At 45.1% G+C, this 12,125-nt stretch overlaps 1 protein-coding gene and 1 long non-coding RNA gene across 5 annotated transcripts in view; one reads left to right on the top strand and one right to left on the bottom strand.

Moving 5' to 3' along the window:
• Nucleotides 1-5,941, top strand: part of LOC308064662 — a 604,713-nt gene extending 598,772 nt beyond the window's left edge. Inside the window, exon 4 of the long non-coding RNA XR_013928475.1 lies at nucleotides 5,349-5,941. This is a non-coding gene — a long non-coding RNA (uncharacterized lncRNA). The remainder of the gene's footprint in view (nucleotides 1-5,348) is intronic.
• Nucleotides 1-12,125, bottom strand: part of LOC308064638 (gamma-aminobutyric acid receptor subunit rho-2) — a 44,957-nt gene that overhangs the window by 10,166 nt on the left and 22,666 nt on the right. For all 4 annotated transcript variants that reach the window (XR_013928463.1, XM_080389392.1, XM_080389394.1 and 1 more), the window contains 4 exons: nucleotides 9,790-9,857; nucleotides 5,943-6,166; nucleotides 1,727-1,809; nucleotides 35-175 (listed from right to left, as the gene is read on the bottom strand). Coding sequence is in view for 3 of the 4 variants with exons in the window: in XM_080389392.1 (XP_080245518.1) it covers nucleotides 35-175; nucleotides 1,727-1,809; nucleotides 5,943-6,166; nucleotides 9,790-9,857 (516 nt within the window). In the remaining variant the exon portion in view is untranslated. The remainder of the gene's footprint in view (nucleotides 1-34; nucleotides 176-1,726; nucleotides 1,810-5,942; nucleotides 6,167-9,789; nucleotides 9,858-12,125) is intronic.

Here is a 12,125-nt window from a genome sequence, read left to right as displayed (position 1 = left end):
TTAGCAATAGCATTAAATCAGAAAAGGCCAATACCTGTGCTACTGTAGAAAGCCAGTCTCGATGTAGTGTGGAATTTTTGTATCAAAAACTGAGATAAAGAAATCTTTTCATCGGTTTTCAGAGATTCATTCCCATTTTTCCAATACAGCATCAGATCTTCATCAGTGTAAGCATCTTAGGGAAAGAAGAAACACAATGTGATGTGACTTTAGCTTAGAGGGGAAACAAAAGTTAATAGAACCAGTCAAAATTAACCAACACCAAAGCATCTTCATCATGAAGTAATGTCACAAATAAGTTTGTTAACACCAGTGAGTAAAAGAGATCTTGCCATGTGATATACCATAACAAGAAGAAGAACAACAAAAAATCCAGGTCCTCTTAATTCAGGGGCACACATCCTCTTTTTTACTCCACATTGATGAAATGACAGCTAGAATGCTACTTTTCTGAGTATCACATATCAAAAATAATAGACAAGGTATTGCTATCTGATAAGAATAACTCAGGAAATAGTCATGGGTAAAACACATGAACATAGAGAAAGGAGGAAACACCTCAGATTTTCTTAGAATGATAAAAGCAAAGGTGACAGGTGTGATATGAAGCAAAAGTCTAGAAATATGTGATAGCTGTAATGAAAAACTTAAAGAATTAGTTAACGTACTAAGTAGTAGGAATAGGGAATGAAAAAAGGGTCATCGAGATGGTCAGGGGGCTAGAGCACATGGCATAAGGCCAGAGGCTGGGGGAGCTGGGTTTGCTCAGCTGGAGGAAGAGCATTCTGCCCTGCTCAGGGTCGTAGAGAAGCTGGTGGCAGGCTTTTCTCAGACTCTTCTCTAAGATGCAGAGTGAAAGGACAAGAGGCAAGGGTTCAAGTTGCAATGAAGGATTTTTTCAAAGCAGGTAAAAGGAAACTTTTCAGGATGAGGGCTGTCAAACATTTGAACAGGTTGCACAGAAAAGTTGTAGAGCCTCCATTAGCTTGGAGATGTTCAAAACCCAACTGGACACAGCCCTGAGAAACACACTATAAAGCTCTCCCTGCTCTGAGCAGGGTCTTGGAGCAGCTGACCTCCAGACTAATATAAATTATCCTGTGATTCTGTGATTCTGTTGTTTGTAAAGGAAATTTTCAGTTAAATAGCTGGGAGAACCTCAAAACAACTAGATGTTAGCCTTGCCACACCCCAGAGAAAGTTTACAGGACAATTATGAAAATCTTACTGTTCACTTAACTATTTCTGCAGAACAACGTCCCTAAGAAGCTGAGCCCATGTCACAGTGTTTGCCGGATCATGGTTATACCATACATAAACCACATTGATGATGAAGTTTAGAGAAAATCAATGATCACTACAATCAACTTTTTATCGTGACACTTGAAAGTACCACATTCCTGTCAGAAGCAATGAACAGCGCAAAACTTCCCCAGTTTTCTCATCAGCAAGCTGCTGAGAACCAGTGTATGTTGAACATTTCTGTTCGTGGTTTTTTTGAAAGTGCCATCTACTAAAATTCATACAGGGATGCTTTCCTTGCAATTTCCCTTGTCTTGCAGCATAAGGGCTAGATATACAGCACGCTAAGTCAGTAGAAAGACTTTTAGTAACTCTGATGAACTACTTTTTCAGGCTCTGTAACAGACTGCTCTGAAAGGTGTCCGGTCTATTTTGTGCAGCCAGCCACGGAGCGTGTGTTGCTAGAAACACGGATACAACGTACAGCTTTCCAGCTCCAGAGAACATGTCTGAGAGTCCAGGGGGAAGCGGCTGAAGTCCATGTTGCACATTGCTGTCACTGTGATCCTAGAAGTCAAAAATGAGAAAGGTTTTTTTCTATGAGGAGCAATGAAGAGGAGAACATTGTCACAGATAAATCATTCTGTAGCTTTAAAGCCAGCAAATATGCATAATATTAGCATAAAATCCCCAGGAAGATGCCTACCAGTTCCCCGAGTGAGATGCGTTATACACAGAGACATACAGCTCCAAAGGAAGCTGTAATTTCAGTATCTATATCAAGGAATTAAAGCACCATCTTGGACATCACAGTAACACTAATGTCAGTATGGATATTGCCACTGTGGTTTATATCCAACTGTTTCCCTCCAAGGCAACAACATAAAATAACTTCACCATTTACATTCAAAGGTTCCTTTATGTCCAGTTTGATTAAGGTTTCCTCATTTTCCCCATTGCTCAGTGCCCTCCATAGTCACTCCAAGAATGACTGAACCCTGAGGAACGCAACCATCCTTATTGCAAGCCACAGAATTCCTCCAGTATATGTATTATTTAGGCAAAACCAGTTTCTTTCAGTCATCGATCAAATCCTTTTGATCTGGGGGGTGTTTGTTTCTGGGGCAGGGGGTGTAGAATGGGTGCAGCTGTTTTTCAACAAGTGCAGTTTGCCCGTGTTAAGTTTGTCTTAGCTAAAGAGCTGCAGCAATGACAGCTCCAGTTCTTAAATCAGTCCAGTTGTGCACAACATTACATAACAAGTTTTCCAGTGGGTCAGTGAACTTTCTCTTGTGGACAGATTTGCAGCAGAGCCCTGATTTAGTAGAGGCAAATCAGCTGTGAGTCGTTGTTTCAGAGGCCAACTTATGTCGCCCACGACCGTTTTCTAGACTCATTGCAGATGTTGATAAAGGACTTTTCTTCTGTTCAGGGGATCGTGATCCAAATCCTGTGCTGACCTGTGCACTCATCACCCCCGAAAAGCACACACTGTTCATTTTGACTATAAAACTAGAGAAAAACTTTGCCATATGAGCAAAACTTAAAGAAGTTTTTTGGGGATATACTCCAGAAGGTGTACTGTAGCAATGACCTCGCCTAGCTGTGTGTAGCATTTAAGCATTGTATAACCCAGTCTCACTACAATGTGCTATTTTCTCTCCTTGGGGTCACCTGAACTGTGGCACAGCCTGTGGTCATTATCAATTCATTAGTCAGGGACAGCACAGAAACTGAACTCATCAATAAGATATTGCTCAATTTAAGCACATTGTTCAGGTGTCCTTGAAATCCCAAGGCCCAGATAAGAAATGAAACATCCCTCAGCCCAGCACCAACCCCATGCAGACATCTCAAGACGCCTAAGAGCATTTCTGGCACCACTGGACACCCATGCTTGGTCAGCAGAATCGCGTTCTGAGTGTCCTAAACAACACCAGGCCCTAATACCGTGCAGGTTCTTGTCCTCCTTGGGTTTTACGTATCAAATTATCCATTTAACTCTTGTGTGGTCAGCTGCGGTTAACTCACATCCTCTTGTGAGTAACATTAGCAAGTCACATCACTTCCTCCACAGCTCACAGAAAATTTTGGAAGTAAATACTCTGCATGTGGGCAAATGAGCAGTTCTAAATAGAGCCAGTGTTTCCCATTAAAAATAGTCATTCCTTGATGTTGGTTATTGAGCACTGCTAACAAATGGTGTGCTGCTGGCTTCAGCACATGAGAACTGCGGGGTGTGAGCAATGGAAACTGATATTCAGTTACACTGATCAACATCTGCCAAGAAGGTCCCTACCCTTCCTCCTGCCCCTCTCCCCTCAGTGCTGACCCAAGCTTACAACTAACTTCCTTCTTCATTTTTCTTTCTCCTTCTTGTCTCTCATGCTACATAGCACCTTCATCCCCATCCAGTTCTAATAAAATATACAGCGTCTTTAGGTGCTTAGTTAAGGTGTGGGTAATCAGACCTTTCATGCAATAAATGGATTCATTAAATGGGTTCAGAACAGGGAAAGTGTTCCCAAGTGTTTGGTTAAGGTGGGATTTTCATCATTAAGACCAGGCAAAACAAAGTGGCCATATAGTGCATACTCTCTTTCTTACACAGACACACATGTTATCTTAATTTAATAATTTGTCCAATTTTGTTGTTCTTTTTATAAATAAATTCAGTAGAATTATATTTGGACTATGAAAACAGTGAACTTTAGAGCCCCCTGGTTTGGTGGGATATTGTCCTACTGGGACAATATCACCCACTATGCTCATTCTTCAAAGAGAAAGCCTCCTGAATCAAACTTTATAGAAAACCTTTCATAGCTTTTGATAATTATTTTACCATAGCTGAAGTAAATAAGTTCCAGAAAGATCCCAGAACAGAATTCCTTGGCTACAGAACATTCAAAGGTCACTGTACACTGAGAGCACATTTTCTGTCCTGGGGAAATATCCTTTTGCCTGGGCTCTCAACCTTTTCTCCTCTGGCGGCCTACTTTTCTCTGCATCTCTTTTTGCATTCTTCTGAAGGAAATCTGCTGGGATGTTGAAGTGAGCAGCCATAAAGGTGGCCTGGTTAGAAGGGGGAAATCACTGAGTAAAATAAAAATGTCTGCTGAAAAATATTGACAGAGCAAGGGCTGCCAGCCTAGGAACCAGACACATCCTTGAGAAGCACAGCCAGGCTCTGTGAAGTGCAGACAGGGTACCTAGAAATTGGAGGCATCCTGAGATACCACTGGTAAGTGCAAAAAAAGAGATTGTAAAGGCAATTTGTTGTCTGAAAAGGTGGAAAACCTGGAAAATAAAAATTGATCTGAAAGAACAGAAAACATCAACATCTATTGGCCGACACATATCAAAAATAGAGATCAACAGCACCTACTGGCTGCCCAAAGTGGTAGTGTGATGGCTCTGTGATATGAGGACACAATTTTTATCCAAAATAAAATCTCCGAGACTGTGCCATACTGCACATACTTTTCCATTCCTAAACAGGCTGAATTCACTGCATGAACTTTCTGCCAGCTCTCGGACTCTCCCTGGGGCCACCTGGCTAGCTGCAGACTCTGTGACACAGAGCAGACCTGAAGTGAGAATCTATTGTCTCATCAGTCCTCCTCTGGGCCCGGTTTTGGGGTTGTTTTTGTTTGCCCTCCCACCCATGGGGCGATTTCATTCACTTGATGATGGTATCAGTTGATACCAGTATTATACATCATACAAGCAATCTACCACAAGTATACCTGTTATTATACTGTTGATGAGTTGCTCCACTAATGCTAAGTTTGTAGTAACCTGTAACAGTATATACCTAATTAGTTATTGCTGTTATTGGCTGTTTTTATATACATGTTTTATATATGTGATTATATATGTTTGATATTATATATGATTGATACTATATTATTGATCACCTATAGTAATTTTTAATAGCCTGAGATAGATAGATAGATAGATACTCACTTTGTTAATCATAGATACACTGGCTAGTGGTGATTTTGTGGTATTTTACTTGCTAGTGGTGATTTTGTGGTATTTTCAGTAATCTGTAATAAGGTAGAGAAGTTTAGAGGATTAAGCCTCCATGTCCTTGTGTATTACAGAAAACTGGAAACGCACGGTCACGGTCTGCATACACCCACAGGCTGGGTAACCCTTCAGGTCATGACAGACATGCCTCAGGATTCTTCCAGCTGACAAATCTGCTAGAAAACCAGGGACTATAGGACGTCTTTAATACTGCCATTTCAGCTTCAATAAACTTAAACCTTTACATCAACACACAAATGCCAAGAACAACAACAACAACAAAAAAATAACCAAGTTTTTCTAGACAAACAGGAAGCAAAATAGGATAATTATAGAGGTCACCATCTGGTATGTCAGCAGCTTCCAGTTTAATCACACACTGACCCTGAGATGAACATTCCTGCTCGACTAAGCCCTCCTCTGAATGCAAAGAGTTGGGGCAAATGCTCCCCTTGGGAGGAGATTATCCTGTTACTGCCCACAGCATGGTTTCTTGCAGCTTCCTGTGAAGCATTTTCTACTGGACATGCTGGAAACAGGGCTCTGCATCAGCAGTAGGAGTAACAGGGTTGGCAGTAGCAGTCCTGGCGTCACCAAAGACATGTCAGGAGCAAAACTGACAGCAAAGCCCCAGGGGATGCTCAGGAGCGGTGGGACTGCACTGTTACCTCATGCTGTAGAGGACGTGACCATCAGGGAACACTCGCAACATGATGTTGTCTGTGGTGGTATCGTGAATAAAGGACCTTTTGGAATGCACAAAGAAGACATCGGGGACCCAGATCTTCTTCACCAGCCTGCCATCAAAGGTCATGCTCTTGTTGGTGGTGCTGGGAAATGAGAGACGCTCATCCTTCCAGTAGTGCCTTAAGTACAGCGTCATAGTGAAATCCTTCACAAAAATGGAAGAGAACAAAAGAGAGGTCTGTCAGTGTTGCCCACTACATCTAGGAAACACTAGAAAGAAAACTCACTCCTACCAGGTACATGAAATCCCTCCCCTCTCAAGTCTTGCTTCTTTCCTGGACCAATGCTCTGTGTGAATAGATTTTCCTGACAAAATAATTTCAGCCAAGACAAATCATAAACAACCAATCCATGTATTACAGCACCTGGTAATGCTCAGTCCCAAAAGGATATACATATGCCCCAAGAGAAGCACCACCCCACAGAAACAGTTCTTCAATCCTGGTAAGATGATCTTGAAGAACTATGGTATCAGCAGCATGTTCAAGAGGAAAAACTTTCAAAATTAGCTTAATGGTTAGTCTAAACACTAAGCAATTTATCCCCAAAAGAACTAAATTGTTGCAAACAGCAACCAAATGAGGGAACTGTTTTTCCTACCGTACCAGTGTTTAAATAAAGCTCTCTTTAAGCTCGTTGAGGGGGCAGGAGCCTCAGTCACACAAAGGAAAACATCTGTTTGTTGATCCCAACCTGGCAGCTGCTGCTTTCAGAGCTGAACCTATTCTCTCATGTTGAGAGATCAAATACACTTGTTTTCTTTATATTCCCAATTAAGTGAGCGGTTACGGGAGCCGCAGCTGCTAAGCCCGGGCAGGCAGCAACACAGGCCAAGACCTCTTCCTAACCACATGGCAACTGCTTTCCAAAGCCGCCACCACCACCACATTTTGCTCTGCTGATGACAAACCATTGGTTAATCTGACTCTCTGTTTCTAAGGGCTGCCTGGCAGCAGCCACACATTACCATGAAGTTTTTCACGAGTTTGTCGAAGAAGTTGTTGGTGCCAGCCCTTGCCTTGCTGGCTGGACACCTCCCTCTCTGACCATGGCAGAGACCTGCCAGGGGGACAGTTCTGCTCACCCACCTGCAGGTACCCACCTTTGCAGACTGGTCCCAGCCTTCGTCCCTGTTCCCCCCAGGGGTGCTGCCAGCTCCCGTTCCCTACTGGCCACTGGCCACCTTCCCCTTATGGCTACAGTCCCAAAGAAACACTTCCAGCGCCTGCGGCTACCGGCATGGCTTAGGCTGCAACCTGGCTGGAGGAGCCAGCCTCAGGGCTGGCCATCAAGTTCATCAGCTTGACCAGTGCTGGGAAAAAGGAAACCAAGGAAGAGGCATAACTGGTGATTACTTAGGAGTCACTGCCAGTTACACCAGAAGTCAAAAAAGGGGTAAAAAAGAGCCTGGCTGTTCAGGGTCACCAGTGCCCACCTCATGGCCCGGGGCAGCCCCCAGGCCATGACATGAGACAAAGGGACACGGGGCCTTGGGAGAGGAGGGCCAGGCAGCCTGAGGCTGCAAAATGCCTCTGGGCAGCTCCATCATCGGAGCACAGGGAAACGGGGGCTGATGTGGCATCAGCCAGGCACCCTCAGCACGACTTAGAGCCACCACAGAGGAGGGGGAGGCACTGCCTGCAGGGACAGCGCAAGAAAGGCCACACCGCTGTCCAGGCCACCCTCTGCCCTGTCCCATCGGGCAGCAACCCTCTCTTCTCTCGCCTTCAGCCCCCTTCTCTCTCCAAAGAGGCTTCCAACGGCCAGCACACAGGGCACAAAGTGCTGCAAATATGAAACCAAAGTGGCAGCTGGTCACAGCTTCTAAGTATAAAAATCTAACTTATGGATGTTTTCTGGTGGCGTGAGTCAAACAAGGCAGTTTGCAATCACTGACAGCTTGTTCCTTTCTGACCAGCACACACGCTAGTTACAAGGAGAGAAAAGTGGTTTATTTCAGCACTCAGGAGCAGGAAAATCCCTTGAGAAACAAGTGTTGCAACAAACAGAGAATGCTAGCACCTGCCAGAGACACAGCAAACGAGCACACACAAGTGCCTCACATTTGGCAGCACATTTCACGTCTGTGCCACGCTCCAGGCGTACTCAAGAGCATGCCCTGCCAGCGCACGCAGCAGCAGCCCATCCATGCTGACTGGACCAGTTTTAAAACCACGTGTGCTTTGAACAGCCCCCGGCTGCTGTCATTGACACAAGCTGTCTTGCAGGTACGGTGGGCTCCAGCTGGTGACGATTCAGTCTGGTGCTTCTTCGGAGCGCTGGGTACCCACTCCAGCAATGACAAGTAAAGGCTACCCAGCCGAGGGTCCCTGATTTCTAGGGCCAGTAACCCTTCAGACTGGTTAGCAGCAAGCCCTGCCTGCAGCTCTGCCCTGCCCGCAACGGAGAGCCGAGGAAGGCACCCTGCTTCAGGCACAGCCAGCCCAGGCCCCCTGGCCTTGCAGACAGCTTACTGCCCCCTCCCCTCTCCGCAAACACCCATGCTGGGATAGGCTGCTGGAAAAAACACAGCAGTATAACTTAGACTGACCTGGGAGACCTTTTTTCCACCCCAAATACAAGACAGCAGCTGCTGTGGAAAGTATTTACCCTATGCTAGGAAAATAGGATTGTGGAGCTATCAACAGCAAAGGGAGGGAACTGACATTATCTTGATGTATCAGAGCCCCAAGCCTCCTTGCAACAGCCGTTTCCCACACAAACAGGTCCTTCCCACACGCTACGCTGCCCCTGCATGCATCCCCCCAAACCCCTTCTTTCAATATGCAGGCAGGCAAGCTCCCTGGTTTTAATGAAGGTGTAACTGCACCACAGTAAAAACCAATCGACCTAAAGCTCTGCCTTTAAGTCTTCATGTTTTGTCTAGACCAGAGAAGGTGCCCAAGAAGAGGAATGAAAAGGCGGAAGGAGGAAGGAACTAAGAAGTTTCCTCTTCTCCTTTATGCTCCCCTTTCCACTTCTCTTTCCACTGTTTTTACCCCATTCCCTATAGTAAAAAAACCTCAACAACAAACCCTCAAAATCTCCACAAAAAAACCAGGAAAATAGATGTAAACACTCCTTTTGCTGGGAACACCTTGAAACCTGTTGAGGGTTAACAACTGCATGCATTTCTTCCTCTTTTTTAATTAATAAAAAAATTGAGATACTGAATCACAATTGAACTTGGTGCAAATTTCCTGAACAGTGTCATCAGTGACTGAAAGACTATTCCCCCACACCTAATTCCACTTTGGCAGAGTCAGTTCAGGCTCCCCCTGGCAGTTCCCACTCATTCACCTCAGTGAGGTTACTCCCAGTGACAAAGATGCAGGAGAAACTCCTCATTTAAGTTGCCAACTTAATTTTCTAATGCTCCTCCCAGAATCATGCATTTGAAACAAATGGATGCAATGGCTCCCTAAGGAAGAAAACTCTTGCAGCAAGCGTGGCTTATGTGAACTTTGCCATATACCTTCAAACCATCATACACAGATGTTCATAATTTTGGCTGTGATAGGTCCTTCGTAGCACTGATTATTCACTAAGGTCCCTTTTTCCTTCATGCTTCTAATCTTTATCTGAAGATACAGAGACAAGTCTTTGATCACCAGGTATTATCAAGTCTTTAGTTCTGAATGTGAGCCTCTGAGTTTGTCAAATGCTGCCACTGCTTTCATCTGACCAATAATTTGAAACCCACAAGTTTCAGCTGGGAGGGACTTTTTATGATTAGAAATAATTGACACTTAAGAGAGGATTACATACCATGTCAACCTCAGAAATACTGTCCAAGCTTTCAACTTGCACATCCACCCCAACAGGAATTGCAGGGCCTGTAGGAAAATGAGATTTAGATATGTAAATACCTGTTCTTCTGCATTTAATTAGAGCTATAAGGTGGCATGAAAAATATTTCTGAACTTATGTTATACTTTTCTGTCCATGACCCTTCATGAGGGGGCTAGTAAAAGAGCCAGTGAATAACCACGTGAATCCCCTTTTGAAACACTGAATTATCTTCTCCTGGGCATGCACTGCAATGTTGACACTGCCCAGCAGAGTGGATGAAACATCTGCATATGTTTTTAAAAATTGAGCCATCCCATCATAAACTTTAGGCCTTTATGAACAAATTTAGCTCCAAGAACAAGGGACTGAGAAGAGGAAACTGCAAGCAGTGAGCAGCTCTTCCTTGGAGGTTTCTCATTTCTTATCAACATGACAAGCTACATGGCTCTCAAGAGCCCATCGTCATTTTGATTCCTATGACTCATGATGATATTACTAGTTTTCCACAGCAGTTTTTAAATTATCAACCAGAGAAGTCACAAAGAGTAAATAAGCAGGAAAACTCCAATAATAAATGCACACTCCTCTATTACGAGAATCTCTGTATCAAAATTTCACTGTGGACTGCTGCTCGTTGGTGACCAGAAGCTCCTCAGGTTACTCAAGTTCCCCGCAGTGTGTCCTCTCACCTTTTTCCCTTCTCCGGTGCACCGAGGGGGTAAGTGCCCACAGAGACGTGCACGACCCACTGAGGCAGGTCAGCAGGGACTGCTGAGGAGCGGGCCAGGTGGATCCACTGTTACCTCGAGCTCTCAGTGTGTGGCAGTGGGTCTCACAGGGCTTACGCCGATGTCACTATCTAGAGCATATCTCCAGCCTGGGCACGGTCAGTGGGCCAGGCCATGGCGAAGGAAGTAGCAGCTCTGCAGACATGTCTGGGACTTGCCCTGCAGAAATGAATTTTCTGAGGGCCATAGTGGCTTCCATGAAGGTTTGCAAAGACTTTTAGCACCTAGATTTTGAACCTGATTAGCACCTGGATGGTATTCAAGAGGCACCACCATCCCTTTGTAGATCCAGACCCATATTTGCACAGCGCCGTGCACAGCAGGGCCTGCTGCATGCATGTATTTAGCTACAGTAGCATCTTCCTCAAGACTACATCCAAGCCCTGAATGCACTGTAATAAGCCTAACAAGGCAGCAGAGATGCTGTTGTGAGAAAGCAGAGCACTTTTGCAAGCTGTCATCCACCCTGCTTCTGTACCTGCAGCAGCACGCACAGGCTCCCACGCACCTTCAGGGCTTTCGAACACAGCCTTACGTTTGCTGCTGCTGGAGGAGAAAGAAGCACCAACTCAGCTTTGGCAGTGAAAGGGTAATTGCAAAGCCCACGAGACAAGCAGGTTACTGTGACTGGCCCTGATACAGACTTCACTAGGGCTTTGATAAGCCAGTCTCACCGAATTACAGCAAAGCATGCTGATGGCAACGCTGTTCCCCTTCCTCACGCACGGCTCCAGCCTGCTGCACCCACGCCATCCATCAGCAGCTGTACTGGGTACAGCCACCCTGAAGCAAGCCCTGTAGAGCAGGACCAGACTCCTCAGCACCACCAATTCCAATTTAAGTGACGTGCCCTCGGCAATAAAGCTGAAACATGGCTAACTCAGCACTTTTAGATGACTACTAGATGCTTACAAACACCTATGTGTCATATTCAGACACATAGCTGTGCACTTCATGATTAAAAAAAATGCCAGCAAACATTTGCTTGCTCCTATTCATGTCCTGGTGGTGTCTGTCCAAGCTGAAGGGTGCTTGCAAGAAAATTTTCTTGCAGAGAAATTCCAATTAATCAGCACTGTCACATCTCTTGGGAGCTCAGAGACTTTGGTAAGATTTTTCACTCCAATGACATGAGCCCCTCTTGCTCCCTTTCAGTTGCTTATGTATCATAAGGAATCTCTGGAGGTCAAGGAAATTCTTACCCTATTAGTACTCAGTTTCCCTTCTCCCAGGTATTCCCCAAAACTGGGAAAACCCACAAAGCCCCAGTCTGCACCTGCTGATGAAATGCAGACATGTTGTCACAACCACACGGAGACTGGAGATGAACGGCATTCCTCAGGGCTCAGTATTGGGACGGCACGGCTTAATATTTGTCGGCGACATGGACACTAGGTCTGTGTGCACCCTCAGCAAGTTTACCAGCGACACCAAGCTGTGTGGTGCAGTCAGCGTGCTGGGGGGAAGGAACCAGAGCAACCTTGACAGGCTTGAGAGGTGGCACTGTGCAAACCTCATAAAATT

This window comes from Falco punctatus (assembly GCF_963210335.1).
Source record: "Falco punctatus genome assembly, chromosome: 5".
Taxonomy (NCBI): Eukaryota; Metazoa; Chordata; class Aves; order Falconiformes; family Falconidae; genus Falco; species Falco punctatus.
This window is presented reverse-complemented; position numbering and strand designations above follow the sequence as displayed.